General features: G+C 40.1%; 1 protein-coding gene and 1 long non-coding RNA gene across 3 annotated transcripts; one reads left to right on the top strand and one right to left on the bottom strand.

Moving 5' to 3' along the window:
* Nucleotides 1-561: 561 nt before the first annotated feature.
* Nucleotides 562-11,125, bottom strand: LOC107282075 (uncharacterized). Of its 2 annotated transcripts, XR_003243827.2 has the most exons (4): nucleotides 10,979-11,125; nucleotides 10,854-10,891; nucleotides 5,395-6,295; nucleotides 562-950 (listed from the first exon to the last, which is right to left on the bottom strand). It is a non-coding gene; the product is annotated as an uncharacterized lncRNA (long non-coding RNA). The 2 variants fall into 2 exon arrangements; XR_010734522.1 differs by lacking the exon at nucleotides 562-950 and having other exon boundaries at nucleotides 5,338-6,295.
* LOC4345513 (protein HOTHEAD) lies at nucleotides 10,253-14,913 on the top strand. The gene is made up of 6 exons (XM_015795349.3): nucleotides 10,253-10,470; nucleotides 11,026-11,380; nucleotides 12,668-12,981; nucleotides 13,069-13,457; nucleotides 13,935-14,506; nucleotides 14,603-14,913. The coding sequence occupies exons 1-6, from the start codon at nucleotides 10,401-10,403 to the stop codon at nucleotides 14,655-14,657; spliced, it is 1,755 nt and encodes a 584-aa protein (XP_015650835.1). The 5' UTR covers nucleotides 10,253-10,400; the 3' UTR covers nucleotides 14,658-14,913.
* Nucleotides 14,914-15,109: the final 196 nt, after the last annotated feature.

Genomic DNA, 15,109 nt, shown 5'->3' with positions numbered 1-15,109 from the left:
AAAAGTTTTTCAAATTTGAGATGAAAAGTTGAAAGTTTTCAAAATTTGACTTTAAAAATTCAAAATTCAAGTTGAAAGTTTTAAAATCTGGGTTTAAAATTTTGAAAATTTGACTTCATATATAGATTTTCTTTTCAATTTGTTATTTAAAAAAATCTCGCGGGAAAAAGAAAATCTTATTATCTACTACCGTCATTATCTCAAACGGTTATTATCTAAGACTAATAGATTAGTCTAACTACCTTATCCCAAAGAAACACGCGCCGGCAGACGCGCCAACTAGCGATCCCCGTATTTTTATCTCTTTTACCTAGTGAGCAGATTACCATTTTATTGTGTTCAAAAACAAAATTGTTCCTTAGCGGTGAGGGAGTAATTTCTTGGGTTATGGAAAGAAATAGATTGATAAATAGTGAAATGCACATGTACTTACATATAGTTACATAGATTAACAACTATATTTTGGGAGGGAACTATTGGGTGTGGAAAATAGAGTTGGGCTTATGACTATATTGTTGAAGATCAGGCCCAAAACATCTATATTGGCGGGCTCAATAAGAAGACAACATAAAAGGCTTCCCAGCCTTCTCTTTTTGAAATTTCAAGTTAAAAGGAAAAAAAAGTTTATAGAAACCTCTCTTTTTCTGAGGATGCTCTATGCTACTACTTCCTATCAAGTAGATACCAAAAGTTGGTGTTAATATTGAGCACTCCCTGGAAAATGGGAACTAATACTTATAATAGTGATTAGTACAAAAGCATCAGTACCAGACTCTCAGTTGTCAATAGCACAGTATTCATGATCATTCTAGGAAAGAATCATATCGATCTTGTTTGAATTAATGATTCTGATTCATGATAGGCAGGTGCAGAGGTGCTGGCGTTCCCTGCAGGATATTGCAATGTTTTGTAGCTGCCAAATATCATCACACAGCATGACAACCTTGTCGCTGCCCAAAAAAAAAAAGCACATACTATTAGCATATACTCCATATAATATAAGACTGACTGGTGAACCTATTTGCTATAAATACCCTACTAAACTTCGAAGACTTTTCCATCAAAATACCCTTCGAAGCCTTAAATCTTCAGCCACTACTACGAAAACCTTTTTCGTGGCGGCCATTTTAGATTTTCGCTGGCGGAATTTGGAGCCGCCACAAAGCAAAGGCCAGTGAAGATCACGATTTTCGCTAGCGGTTATCGACCGCCAGCAATAATTCATTTTCGTCTTAAGACGACCGCCAGCAAAAATGGATCTTTGTTGGCTGTCGTCTTACACAGGCCGCCAGCAAAAATTCATTTTCGCTGGCGGCTGTGTTAAATCAGCCACCAGGGAAAATATATTTTGGGAAAAAAATTCGCATGCAGCTGCCCAGCCGCCAGCGAAGATTTGGAGAAAAGCCCATTGATTCATTTTTAAAATTCAAATCCACATCTAGAGATGTAGATTCTAATTCATATACATATGGCTGCTCATTTCCAAATTCAAACACAATACAAAATCATCATTAGCACAAAATCATCATTAGCACAGATGTACACAGATCAAACATCACAACATGCACAAAACATCTGCATCATCTAGATCATCAGGAAACATGCAAAAAAAAAAAAATCCTAACTGAGCTCGTCAGATCCGTGCCGCTGCCGGTCTCTCGTCGTCGCCACCTCACCGCCGCCGGTGGGGAGGAAGGAGGCGCAGGATCCGCTCCCCGTCGCCTCCTCCCCCGCGCCGCTGACGCCGAGAGCCGCTGCCGCCGCCGCCCCCTTCCCCGCGCTACTGCCGAGGCCTCATCGGCGTCGGCAGCAGATCCGGGGATCCGGCCTCCCCCATCGTCGCGGCGGTGGATCCGGCCACCCTCGTCGTCGTGGCGGCGGATCCGACCTCCCCCGTCGTGGCGGTGACGGCTCCGGCCTCCCCCGTCGATGTGGCTGCGGATTCGGCCACCCCCGTCGTCGCAGCGACGGATCCAACCACCCCCATCGATGTGGTGGCTGGATCCGACCCCGAGCCTGCGGTGGAGAGGCGACGGCAGCCCCCGGCGGCAGTGGAGGACGGAGAGGGAGAAGGAGAGAACGCGAGTGAGAAGGAGAGAAGGAGAGACTGAGGTAGGGGTGGTAGGTGGTAGGTGCGGTGGGTTTATATATTCGCCTTAAAACTTTTTCCTAGCGGTCCCTTTTACCTACCGCCAGCGAAAACGCGATTTTTGCTGGCGGACACTTAAAAGGTCCGCCTTAAAAAATAGAGTTATTTTTTATGGCAGACCTCTTAGCATGGCCGCCAGCAAAAATCGGTTTTCGCTGGCGGTCCGTAACCCCCTCTCCCCTTGTTATATTTTTGCTGACGGTTTTTGCGTATGGCCGCTAGCGAGAATTATAGGGTAACGCCATGAAAAATTATTTTTCTAGTAGTGAGCCACATCTTGAGCAAATTGAAGCTAAGAGCATTGGTTGTCCTTAATACCGATTTTGGACAGTTGTTACAAAGAGTTTGATAGGTTTGCCTTTTGAAATTGGACAAGATAAAGCTTGAGTGAAATAACAACGAAAGTATTGGCTGGATTGTTGCCATTTCGCATGATTTTCAAGTATCCGTAGCGGAATGCTAGACTCCGGGTATTGGCTGGATTGTTGCCATTTCGCATGATTTTCAAGTATCCGTAGTGTATATTTTAGTGGAATTCTAGATTCCGGGATACCATTATTAGCGTTCATGACGGGATCCTCTCCCAATCTCACGTGGCTATGAACAAAAAATGACACTGAGAACACAATATTTCATGGCGGCCATTACGGCGCAGAGACAACCGGATTCCGCGCGAGGTAGCGGTGTGATGGCGCGGTGGCGGACACCACCGTCGCACTGCGCAGCTGCCCGCGCCAGCCGAGGACAGCGGCGCTGCACGGGGCTTGGTTGTCATCGCTGAATCAAAAGGAGAGGTCTTGCACCAAGGAACAGTGCAGGCTCGGTGTCGGAGCCGATGGATATGGGTTGTGGTGACGGCTAGGATGGAATTGTCATAGGAGTGGATAGACGTGACGGCTGGGACAAAATTGTCGTAGGAGTGGATAGACCTAGTGCGAGGAGGATTCGGCTACCAATGACGAGCTCCAGCGTGGGGCGTGGACTGTGGAGGACCTACTTGCAGAGGACGCAACCATCGACGATGAGCTCTGGAGTGCCGTGTGGATGGAGGACCTGCTCAACGAGGAGGACGTGGCCACTGCTGACGAGCTCTAGCGTGGGGGCATGGACGGTGGAGGACCTGCTCCTCGTGAACTACATTTGTCGCCCACGTGGAGTATCATCTGATACCTCGTAAGTATCACCGACACTTCATACAAATCATCTAATACCTACAACTATGAGAACCCAAGTATCATGTGATACCTCGCCAAGTATCACCTGACATCTCATAGGAATCATCCAATATCTATAAGTATCAGAATCCGATATCATAAGTATCTCTTTGTACCTCGTAAGTATCACCCGATACCTCGCAGGAATCATATGATACCTCGTAAGTATCGACGAGTATCAGGTGGCATCAACGGATATCAACATCCGGTACCAATAAGTATCAGTCAATACCTATAAGTATCACTTGATACCTAACCAGTATCATCTTGTCTGAACGGGTTCGTTGTATAGCAGCCTCCTAATTAATTCTAGCCCACTCCAAATTCAAAGAAAAGATGAAGGTAAAATATATGTACTCTTTGTGTTGCATGAATGTACTGGTGCTAATTGTACAACTTACGGTCATAAATATTTAATGCTCGACTTTTTCCATAGCTATCAAAATACAACTCTGACCACAATTTTATATTGGAATAAGTTGATAAAATCTACTAATTTTATCATATTATAATAGTACTTGTCAAGGAAAATCTACAAATGCCATTATTATTTTGAACAAAGGAATTATTACTTCTGGCCTTTATACCAACTAAAGATACATCAACCAAATTTATATATACTAGGATTTGAACCCTGGTAAATTGAGCCATGTATCCACGACTTCACTACCACACTAATAGTGAACTAAGCATTTAAAAGTTATTGACCAAATTTTTGTTCTAAATACGAGTTTTGCTAAGCTCAACTATAAATGCTACTGTTGGTATCCTGTAGTAAGAAATGAGTGAATGGGCCTGGTGGGACACAAGAACATGCAGAGGGCTCAAAACTTCAAATGCTCAACTACCATGCCAGATATTGGGCCAGTGACAGATAAGTTGATTCTCAACTTTTCACATAAGAAATCATCTTGCTCTTCTTAAGTTCCATTGATGCACAAAACAAGAAAGGCAACAACTTTTTTAGAAGACTAACCTTTACTTGGATACTTAACTTGGATCTTGCATTTGCAATACAATCTAAGTTCATGGTAACTAGCCTGTCCTTTCTTTGATGTATCTCAATTCTCAGGTCACAACTCACAAGTACAGCTTGGCAAGCTTCTCATCCTTTGGATTGTTCATGTTGGCCTTTACGGTTGTTGGCTATCACCATCCAAACCCCCAAAATATTAAAAGAAGGGCAATTTTGCCATGGATAATGACTACCTGTTAATTTAGGCGGAGTAGTATCTTTCCCCTGGTGTTATTGTGAAATGATGTACTTCGAATGATACTACTCTAAAGTGGTGAACTTTGGACGGTATAGGTCCAATCTTTCATTCGATTAATTACATGTGATACAAATCATATTAATAATAGTTTAATTCGACTGGCAAACCACACGAAATTAGTTTAACTCCTATGTTTAAATATAACAAAGTGTTTGAAAATAAAATATATATAGTCATTTTCTCCAAGCAATCCATGTATTCCAAGATTCCAACTACTAATTTGAGTTGTCTTACTTAGAAATATATAGAAACAGCATAGCCCAAAGAAAGTTGTGCAAGAATGAGATAAATTGGTACTAGCATTTTAGCAGCATGTAAAAAATTATGAGTAAATTTCAGAAAACCCCATATTTTGTCGTCAAAGTTGTGGAAAACCACAGGTATTATGATGTGTGGCACATCACAGGTTTTATGGTCTGAATGTTTCATAAAACTCCGCAATTTTTGAAATCTTGATAAATTTCAACATATCTTAAACAAAATTTTGGAAGTAGTAAAAAATTAAACTATCGATCTTAATCAAGAAATTAATAATTAAAATTTTCATTTGCACTCTATGTTTTAAAATTTTAAGTAAATTCGCGCTCAAAATGCATAAAGGTGGGGTTTTGTGAAATTTTAAAACCATAATACCTAGATTAGGTGTCACATTTCATAATACATGTAATTTTTCTTTAATTTTGACCATAAAAAAATTAGGTTTTATGAAATTTACTTAAAAATTAATGTAAGTATTCAAAATCAAGCTAGTACGTACCATCCAATATAATACCAAGTACACCAGATCCAGTACCAACGGCTACGACCAGATGTCCCTTTGAAGGTACGCTCGTCGCTGGCTCACTGCACATCGTAGGCTGTCTTGCTGTAGCTGGGCAGTTGTACAGCGGACAAAAACGTACTCTCCTCTTTCTTCCATTCACAGAAAGATTGAATGAATGAACACAGTGGTCCTTCCATAGCCACAGACAGTACGTCTGAAGAAAACAAGACAGTCAATGAGGGCACACTGGGTAGTTGCTGGAGTAAAATTCATCAGTTCTTGGACCCAGCTCTGATTCACAAAAGCCTCCATGAGAACTGGTAGTACACAGAGCTGCAGAAGCATCCACCACTGTTCTGGAATCTTGGATGATCAGGTCCCTGGCCACATAACCACCAATGCTATCTCAAATTCCACTGTGTGGCTTAAATGGCTTGCTGGGAGAGGCTGTTACCATCAATGAACGCCGGCCCTGCTCAACCACATCGAGTGAGTACTTCATGATTAGTGTCTTCTCAGGCTGTCTGCTAGGTGCTAGCTCCCTAGAGCTCACTGACATCAACATCGATCAAGCCTCCCCCCCTAACTCGTGCATTTGTGAAGGAGGTTAGGATGCAGCCATCAGCTCTGAGTAGACGGTCCATTTCATTGGGGGAGGGGGGGGATCGGAGTCACCACCTCCTAACTGAGTTGCTTCATTCAGTGATGGACAACCTAGCTGAGAGGACAATGGGGAAATCAGTTTTCTGACGAATCACAAATTGCATCCTGAACATCTCACTTAAACATTATTGCAAGCTGCAATGCAGACAGATACAGGTAATATTTGCACCCTCTGGGCTGTCCTGTGCCGTGCTGTGGATGTATTTCGACCACAGCTTCTCCTGATTGTTGTCTACAAAATAAGCACAGAGAAGAGAGCATTCAACAGCAATGTGGTTTTAAATAACATGGCATCAAACTATTAAAAATTTGTAGTCATATGATCACAAGAGGGATGCAAGACACAACTTCAGTTTAATGAGTTCGGTTTCATATTTTCTGCTCCTATGTTCCAGTGAAGTACTTAGAATCATCAGGCAAGAAAATTGACCAGCGTCCTTTGTCCCTTTTAATAACTATGTTTTAGGCGAAATTCCGAACTAAAAACGAAAAAGATAATCCCTTCTTTCTGACGCACTTTTCGTAAAGATTTGAACTGTAATACAGCTTGATGAGGACATTCAAACCAACATTACAGTAACAGGTAATGAACAAGATACACAAGTAAAGCCAAGCCAAACACCATTTACAAGAAATTCAAGTCCGATTACGCGCAGTCAGGCAAAGAAGCTACAACAACAGATTTACGCGCTACTTTCTGAGATGCATTTCCATATTGATGAGAATAATATACTACCTAAGTCATCTACACTTCTCTTACTCAGGTTTACGTGCGAGGATCCTCCAAAGGGAGTGGTTTACGAGAAGAACAAGGTTACCACAAGCTAATGGAAGCCTCTGCTTCCAAGAATAACTCAGCTCAGCCTGCTTCGAATGACCAAGCATGAAACATATGGATGGAAAGCCTATCAAGTTTACTTTTATATGCAACAAACGAATTGTCATTTGGACTTCTAAGGAGGGAGTTATGGCCATTCTACTGAAAACAGTCCAGCAATCAAAGAGCCGCGCGAGAAGCTGAAGAAACCTCTCGATATACCACTATAATTTGCCCATTTACCTCCCAACGTGATGAGTTGTGTTAACACTCTGTTGGGAGGGTTGTTACCACTATAAATACTTCCTTATAGCTACCATTTCAGCACTTTTTGATCACTGGATAAACCAATACATTATATTGCAGCTGAGTTGCCGAGTGACTTACTCCTATATTCTTGTGAGTTCATCCTGGGCTTGCAAGAGGTCCCTCCTGGATCCCCTAATTTGTGCTTTTGGCTTCCGGGTCTCTTGTGTGGATTAGTTTCGGTTTGTGGTTCTGTGGTCGTTTGGAGATTAGGTCGGAGTTCAGGAGGCTTCGGATCGTCCCTCCCCATCACTTGGTCGCAACCAACCTTAACAGGTATAAAGCTAGTTACCCCTGCTGTTCACGGCCAATTACCTGTCAATCGTCAACCTACTATCGTGAAGATCGGGCCATCCTAGCATGTTCGCACCACAGCTGGTCCTTTGTATCCATCGTCTTCTGAAGGCTTCTGCTTGTGCCCTGTGTACGTTTGGGGGCAAGTTGCTGACAAAAACCAAAGTTTTCGGGTTCCAGTTGTATGAATGATCTGGTAGGTTCTCATGGTCCCCTACAAATTTCAAGCTATTTAATTGCATAGAAGAGGTTGAGATCTACCCTCACATAAACTGAGAATTGTATGCACTACACTCAGAATCTTAACAGGTACAGTAACTGTCTGTTACATGAAAAGAAAATCCAACATTATTAAATAATTCTCACCAATTCCCTTGAAAGACCACAAACCTCACTAAACTGCTGGGGTCATTCTTAGTCTGCTCACACTTTTCAGAAAAACACATGAACACCATCGTGGTTGCAAAGGACGAAAGAACAAAACAGAGGATGTTATGTATTATAGATAGCTGTTATACTCCAGATTGTTACTATTATAGTTTAGTTCTCTTCTTGCTGGCACCAAACAATTTTGGTAGTTGATGTCATGGCCATAAATGCAAGCTCCTCTCTTTATGAACACCGTTTCAAAGGTTATTTGGATGTCTAATGACATTTTTTTAATACACGGTACTTTCAAGTTCATATCAATAAGTTCAACAAATACGGTCCATCCATATCTATCATCTTTACCTCTGACAAATTATCTATCATCTTTACCTCTGACAAATACGGTCCTAAGCTTCTAAACGGTGCGATTTTTATAAAAGTTTTCTAGAAATAAGTTTCTTCCAATAATTTTTAAAACAACTTTTACAACTTTGTAATAGATAATTTATTCGTTTGTACCCCCAAAATATTATCACAAAATCAGATAATCCATCATCCACTCAGAACTAAAGAACAAAGAACAGGGCCAACAATGCCTTCATCTAGGGTGTTGACAGTGTTGTCATCTGCGCACTTAAAAATTATAGCGTTTTGTGATCTGCAAACTTCAAAGTTACAACGTGTTGTGATCTACGAACTACAAACTTATAACCAACTGACTGACTATGCAATATTACCATTATAGTATGATAATGACAACACATATGCTTCCGGAAATATTGACAATGCAATGGTAGTACAGTACCATTTTCTGTACTATGGACTAGAGAACCTAGCTTTACTAGATCCCAGATTAGTTTCGAACACCTTTTCTTGTAACACATGACTTAACCGATGTTTATCTTTACTAGCATGGAAAAGGGAGGTTAAGATCTGTACCTTTCTCCCGAGTCTCTCTCCTGCCCAGACAGTCATTTTATCAGCCTGAACATTGTCTTCCTTTGTAACAATCTCTCTGATTTTATTTGTTGAAAGCAACATCAATTTGAGGATAGCGAAGGTAGAGCAATATCTCAGTATAAACTGCTGAGCAACAATGCTGAAAACCCCTGTTCCGCCAAAATCTAATTTGGTCTAATGATGAAAACAGCTGATGACAGCAATAATTGTCTCCAGAAGCCCTAATATTAGATAGTGATAGTAATGTGGAGGCGTGGAGCTCAATAACTGAGCGAAAAGTTTTAACAAAATTCTATGCATGCTCAAACTTTAGTCTCATGAGTCCATTAAGCACAAGTTAGGACCTAATAAAACAATTTCGGTTCGTCTTAATAGAACATGTCTTTTTCATTTTTTTGCACCTGTCACAGTCAATCAACCAAGACTACTTTCACTGTATTTTAAACTATTTTCACTTGAGTCATGAGCTGGATCTGAAATGCTTATCATATAACCTGTTTTCCCATGATGTTTCATTATAAAATGTACATATAAATTTGTTAGGTCCCTAGGAAACCGTTTATGAGTAGTAGAGTATAAGCTTTCTAAGGCACATCTTCAGTGTATATTCTATTGGGATTCTGACTACCATTGCACTATAAATCTATAATATAAATAACAAAAATGTTGCCTCCGGCACTAATGCAGTCCACTTTCATGCTTTTGAGGACCCATCCTCTTTAACAAGTTTTCAAGCATTCTGAACATAACGAATAGAAGTGCAGACATTAAGGCTTTGGACCTTTCGTACTGAATTGGTTATGCAGTCAATTTGAATATGATGCAAATACAGAAGGGAAGTAAATACCTTGGCTTTAAACTGCTACTCCCTCCGGTTTCATTTTAATTGACGCTTTGGACAATGACATGCTCTACAAGATATACCTTTGACCTTATTTTTCTATTATAATATATACAATAAATAAATGCATGTTTACTTTTATTATAGTGTTTTCAAAGACAAATCTATATATGTTTTTCTAGTTTCTTTAAACTAAATATTTTTAAAGTTATTGATGGTCAAAGTTATAAAAGTTTAACCTCAACCTTGTCGAAAACGTCAATTATTATAGAACCAGAGGGAAGTAACCCATATGGGCACAAAAATAGAAACATTAATTAGAGTTCAAATGAGAGTAAGAAATGACAGATAGGCATAGCATGTCCTTCTTACTATTGTTACATGTAATCAAGGGGTGATGGGCATATTCACAGTGGTTTAGCTGTAGTTAGTTGGCTGATGAGTCCATAAATCTAAGTAGTACTCGAAGTTTGCTGCCTCTGCATTGAATAGCACTTAATGGTATGGGTGAGCTCTCTTGAATGCATGCACACAGTGGCACTCCCAATCTCACAGTGCTGCATCTGTCTACATAAACGATTGGAATGCATTTGGGCAAGACTGTGAGGCAGAACAGAAATCAGAGAACTGAGGACAGAAGGCAAGTAGGAAGAATCTGAGCTGTCTGAATGGAAGGGAAAAACAACTAGGGGGAGAAAAGGAAAGGATTATCCAAGCTTTCGTGTATCATCCGAGTGTCCCTTGTATGCAATGGGTTTGATCAATAGAGGGGTCTTCTTCAAGATCTTGGCCTTCCTCTGCTTCATCAGATCATCTCAAGGTACATTCAATCTATTTCAGTTCATATGTTCCTTAAGCGTCAGCATGAATCATTTTCCTTCGACTTCCTTTCCACTAAAACGAATTCAGTAGGATTTTATGATGGTCAAAGGCTGGTTTCTCAGAGATGCTGGAATTTGATCACTCAAATTTCAATAAGCTGCTTCTATCAACCATAGCTTTCATCATGACATTTTCATATTTTTATAGCAAAAATGGAGTTCAGAATTTTGGCTGACACTCAGAATCATAACCATGCCATTTGCAACCAACTCCTGTTTATATTACTCTCTGATTTCACTATTTTTCGTTGGCCAGAAATCTTAGGTATAGAGCGATGCAATAAGAAATTTGCAGGAAGAGGAGAGGGCGAAAAAGACATACCTTATAATCTCGGCCTGTAGTGAATATTCAGAAGAAACCTGATGAATGGCAATGCAGCATTTAGCTTAAACCGATTGAGATTTTCTTATGTATAAAGATATAAAAGGAAGTGATAAAAACCGTACCTGAAACTGGGTAGCTTCAGATAAAACATGAATACTTGTATTTGCAGGAAGAAATCATTTTACCACATTGGATCTCCCTCCCCTACTGAAGGCAAGCAGTTTCTCCAGAATACAGCATGAGGCATATGACTACATCATTGTTGGAGGTGGCACAGCTGGATGCCCATTGGCAGCAACGTTGTCCCAGAAGTACAAGGTGCTCTTGCTGGAAAGAGGAGGGTCTCCTTACGGCAACCGGAACATCTCACATCTTGAGAACTTCCACATTTGCTTGGCAGATGACTCGCCAAATTCACCATCTCAGGGATTTATCTCCACTGATGGTGTCATCAATGCCCGGGCAAAGGTTCTAGGTGGTGGAACTAGTGTCAATGCTGGTTTCTACAGCCGAGCTGACCCAAGGTAAAGAATTTATCATGTATATAGCATTCTACACATGGCCTGTCTATCTGTTCAAATTTATTTTTCACTTATCTCTATGAACTTAACCATTGTCGAAGAAGTAGCTTCCATAGCGTGCATAATAACCTCAGATGAAAAATCAGCTGACAACTTAAGGCAAAAAACAGGGATAATTCTGAAATATTTATAAGAAGCTTAGCCAATTTATGGTGTCTTTGCATGTCGCGTTCTCTAACCAGCATTTTATACTTGTGTCTTAAGCAATTAACATAAGCTTCCACTCTGAAGGTCTACAGATAGCCAATCAAAGAAGCCTAAGTTGTACCGGAGTCACTCTAACTATTAGGCAGTGTATTGGCTACTTCTCCATGTTCATGAACTTACTAGTCCAACCAAGCTATCTCAGTTTCCATTTATACCCATCAAAGTACAAAAATACTACCTTGAAGACAGTCATAATGGGCAGACCAAAAGGCAAATCAGGGAACCTACCCATAACAAATTCCAACATGTACCACAACAGATCCCATAACTGTACCTCACTGGGGGAATTATTATAGACCTTATGCCTTTTGGTTGAGTTGTGAACTCAGGACAAGATCTTGAATCAAATTGGAGATACTCCAGTATAAGGATCGCAATGTTGGATTGAGTTATAGAATTGAATATCCTATCAGATTCTACAAACAATACATTGTTCCAAATTTGCATGCTTTTCAACAAGGATATTTTCGAATTGTACTTCAGAAGGTTTTAGTTTTGCCCCAGATGTACAAATAATAGCCGATCCCATGTATAAAAGGTGAAGCCTTGCAAGTTGCAACTTAAAGGTCAGCTGCAAGTAACTATTGTTTTTCTAGGGAAGTGAATACTTATTTTCAATTACTAGGATTGGTATAATTGTGACCATGATCCAAAATAATCTGCTAGAAGCCCATGAATAATATGATTATATCAAATTAAGATCCTTCCTATGTTCAAATCAGTTCAATAACTGTAGGGCATAAGACCTGAATTGAGATTACAAACAATTGGTTAGGAATGGCTTGGCACAATTCATTAATATATGCCCCTTTTTTGAAATTTTAATAAAGTAAGAATGTAATTGTTAAGGTAATTGCTGAAATCCCAACTATAAGGTTAGCATAAGATGTGCTTTGCGCATAGCGTGAGCGGCTCTAATGGACTGATATTCTCATGTCAATATTACTTTTAGTGATACAGTAATGCTAATAATATATTAAGAATAGAAAAAAGGGTTCACTGATGAATGTGCTTGTCCTGTAGCTTTGTTCAAGACGCAGGCTGGGATGCAGAGTTGGTAAACCAATCATACCCTTGGATCGAAGAGAGGATTGTTTATTGGCCCAATATTACACCGTGGCAAGCTGCACTGCGGGACGGGCTGCTTGAAGCAGGGGTCTCACCTTACAATGGATACAGCTATGATCATCTCTTTGGAACAAAGGTCGGGGGAACAATCTTTGATGAGGCTGGGTACAGGCACACTGCTGCTGACCTCCTTGCTGCTGGAAATCATAACAACCTCAGGGTTCTCCTTCATGCTAGTGTGACCAGAATAATTTTCAACACAGAACAAGGTAAGAATTAATCCAAGGCAGGCCTAGCTCTTATAATCCCTATCCACTTTAACAGCAGACGCGATAGTAACATCATCTCTTGCACAGAGCACAGGAAGCCAAGGACCATTGGTGTTGAATTCAAGGATGAGAATGGGGGGCAGCAGCATGCCTTCCTTACCCGAAACAGAGACAGCGAGATTATCATCTCTGCTGGTGCAATTGGCAGTCCCCAGCTATTGTTGCTTAGTGGAATTGGACCCAGAAAGGAACTTAAAAAGCATAACATTTCTGTAGTCCTTCGCAACGAACATGTGGGTAAAGGGATGTCAGATAATCCAATGAATTCCATCTTTATACCTACCAAGGATGCCCCTAAGCAATCACTGATTCAGACTGTTGGAATAACCGACGGCGGGGCGTTCATAGAAGCCAGCAGTGGTTTCAGCCAGTCACCAGATAGTATCCAGTGCCACCATGGAATCATGTCCGCTGAGGTTTGGCATCAATTTCAAAGACTTTACTTGCATAAAATTTTGAATTCTTTATAAGCATCATGGGGTGTTGGTGTATATCATACAAAAGCTTGTGTAGTTGTGTACATAAACAACATCCACATCAGCACTCTCAGAAAACAACACACGCTAAATTAGCTTGTCAAAAGCCATCTTTAGTTTTTGGTAAGCAACTTCATTAAGCTTATCTTCAGGAGCCCAGGATTAAGATATCAGAGGAACCCAGAATCTACCAACATGTACACAGAAATTCATCTCAATGGTTTTAAACTAGAGTAAATTAAGGTTTTAAAGCAGAGTTTCTTCTGGGATTATTTATGGACAAAAAATTGTAATAATAAGAAACTTCTTTGAATTTGTAAAAGCCAAAAAGAAAAAAACGTTAAGCTTATTTACTTTTGAGAAGCATGCTAACTTTCAAGCTTATCATCCCTCATGAATTTTGTCACTGCAATGTAGATTGGGCAGCTGTCAACGATTCCCCCAAAGCAAAGAAATCTAGATGCAGTCAAGAAGTATGTACATAAAAAATATAACCTACCCAAAGAAGTATTCAGTGGGGGTTTTATACTTTCGAAGATTGATGGTCCATTGTCTACTGGTAATCTAGTTCTTGTGGATACTGACATCAATAGCAACCCCACGGTTACCTTCAACTACTTCCAGCACCCAAAGGATCTCAGTCGGTGTGTCTATGGGATCAAGACCATAGAGAGAATACTGAAGACAAACCATTTCACTAATTTTACCCTCAATGGTGGTGGATATCCAATGGAAGTGGTGCTCAACATGAGTGTAACAGCAAACATAAACTTGATACCCAAGCACACAAATGACAGCACATCCATGGAGCAGTTTTGCAGAGACACAGTGGTCACCATCTGGCATTACCATGGCGGATGCCATGTGGGCAAGGTGGTTGACCAACAATACCGTGTGATTGGTGTCTCAGGCCTTCGTGTGATCGATGGGTCGACCTTATTTAGGTCACCAGGAACCAACCCGCAAGCCACAGTCATGATGATGGGCAGGTAAAGGCAAAAACAAACTATAGTACTCTCCTTTAATCTACAAAATTAAATTTCAAGGGTTGATCTTTCTTTTGTCATATTGTCTTTCATGGTCAGATACATGGGAGTGAAGATTCTAAGAAGAAGATTAGGACGAGCTGCTGGAGTATAACTGATTCTTGGACCTTATTGATTATGTAAGAATGTGACTTAGGAAAAGAAAAGTATATAGTAATTTTTGAAGCAATTCAATATCATATCACCACAGAAAGAAAATTAGGAGTTTTCGTTTGTGTTCTAGATGTGGAAATCTATGGCATGTAATATCATCTATTGACACCATTGTTTCTGCATTATGAACAAGTAAATTATATTACATTGTAATTACATGAACTGCAAAGTTCTACTACCTCTGTTTCACAATGTAAGTCATTCTAGCATTTCCCACATTCATATTGATGCTAATGAATCTAAATAGATATATAATGTTAGATTCATTAGCATCAATATGAATGTGGGAAATGCTAGAATGACTTACATTGTGAAACGAAGGAAGTATTCATCAATGAGCAGCATGTCAAGCTATGTAGAAATGTAGACTAGAAAAGATCATATTTTAAATCT

The sequence above is a fragment of the Oryza sativa genome, chromosome 8 (assembly GCF_034140825.1).
Source record: "Oryza sativa Japonica Group chromosome 8, ASM3414082v1".
Lineage (NCBI taxonomy): Eukaryota > Viridiplantae > Streptophyta > Magnoliopsida > Poales > Poaceae > Oryza > Oryza sativa.
Note: the sequence above shows the minus strand (reverse complement) of the source record. Positions and strands in the feature narration are given on the sequence as shown.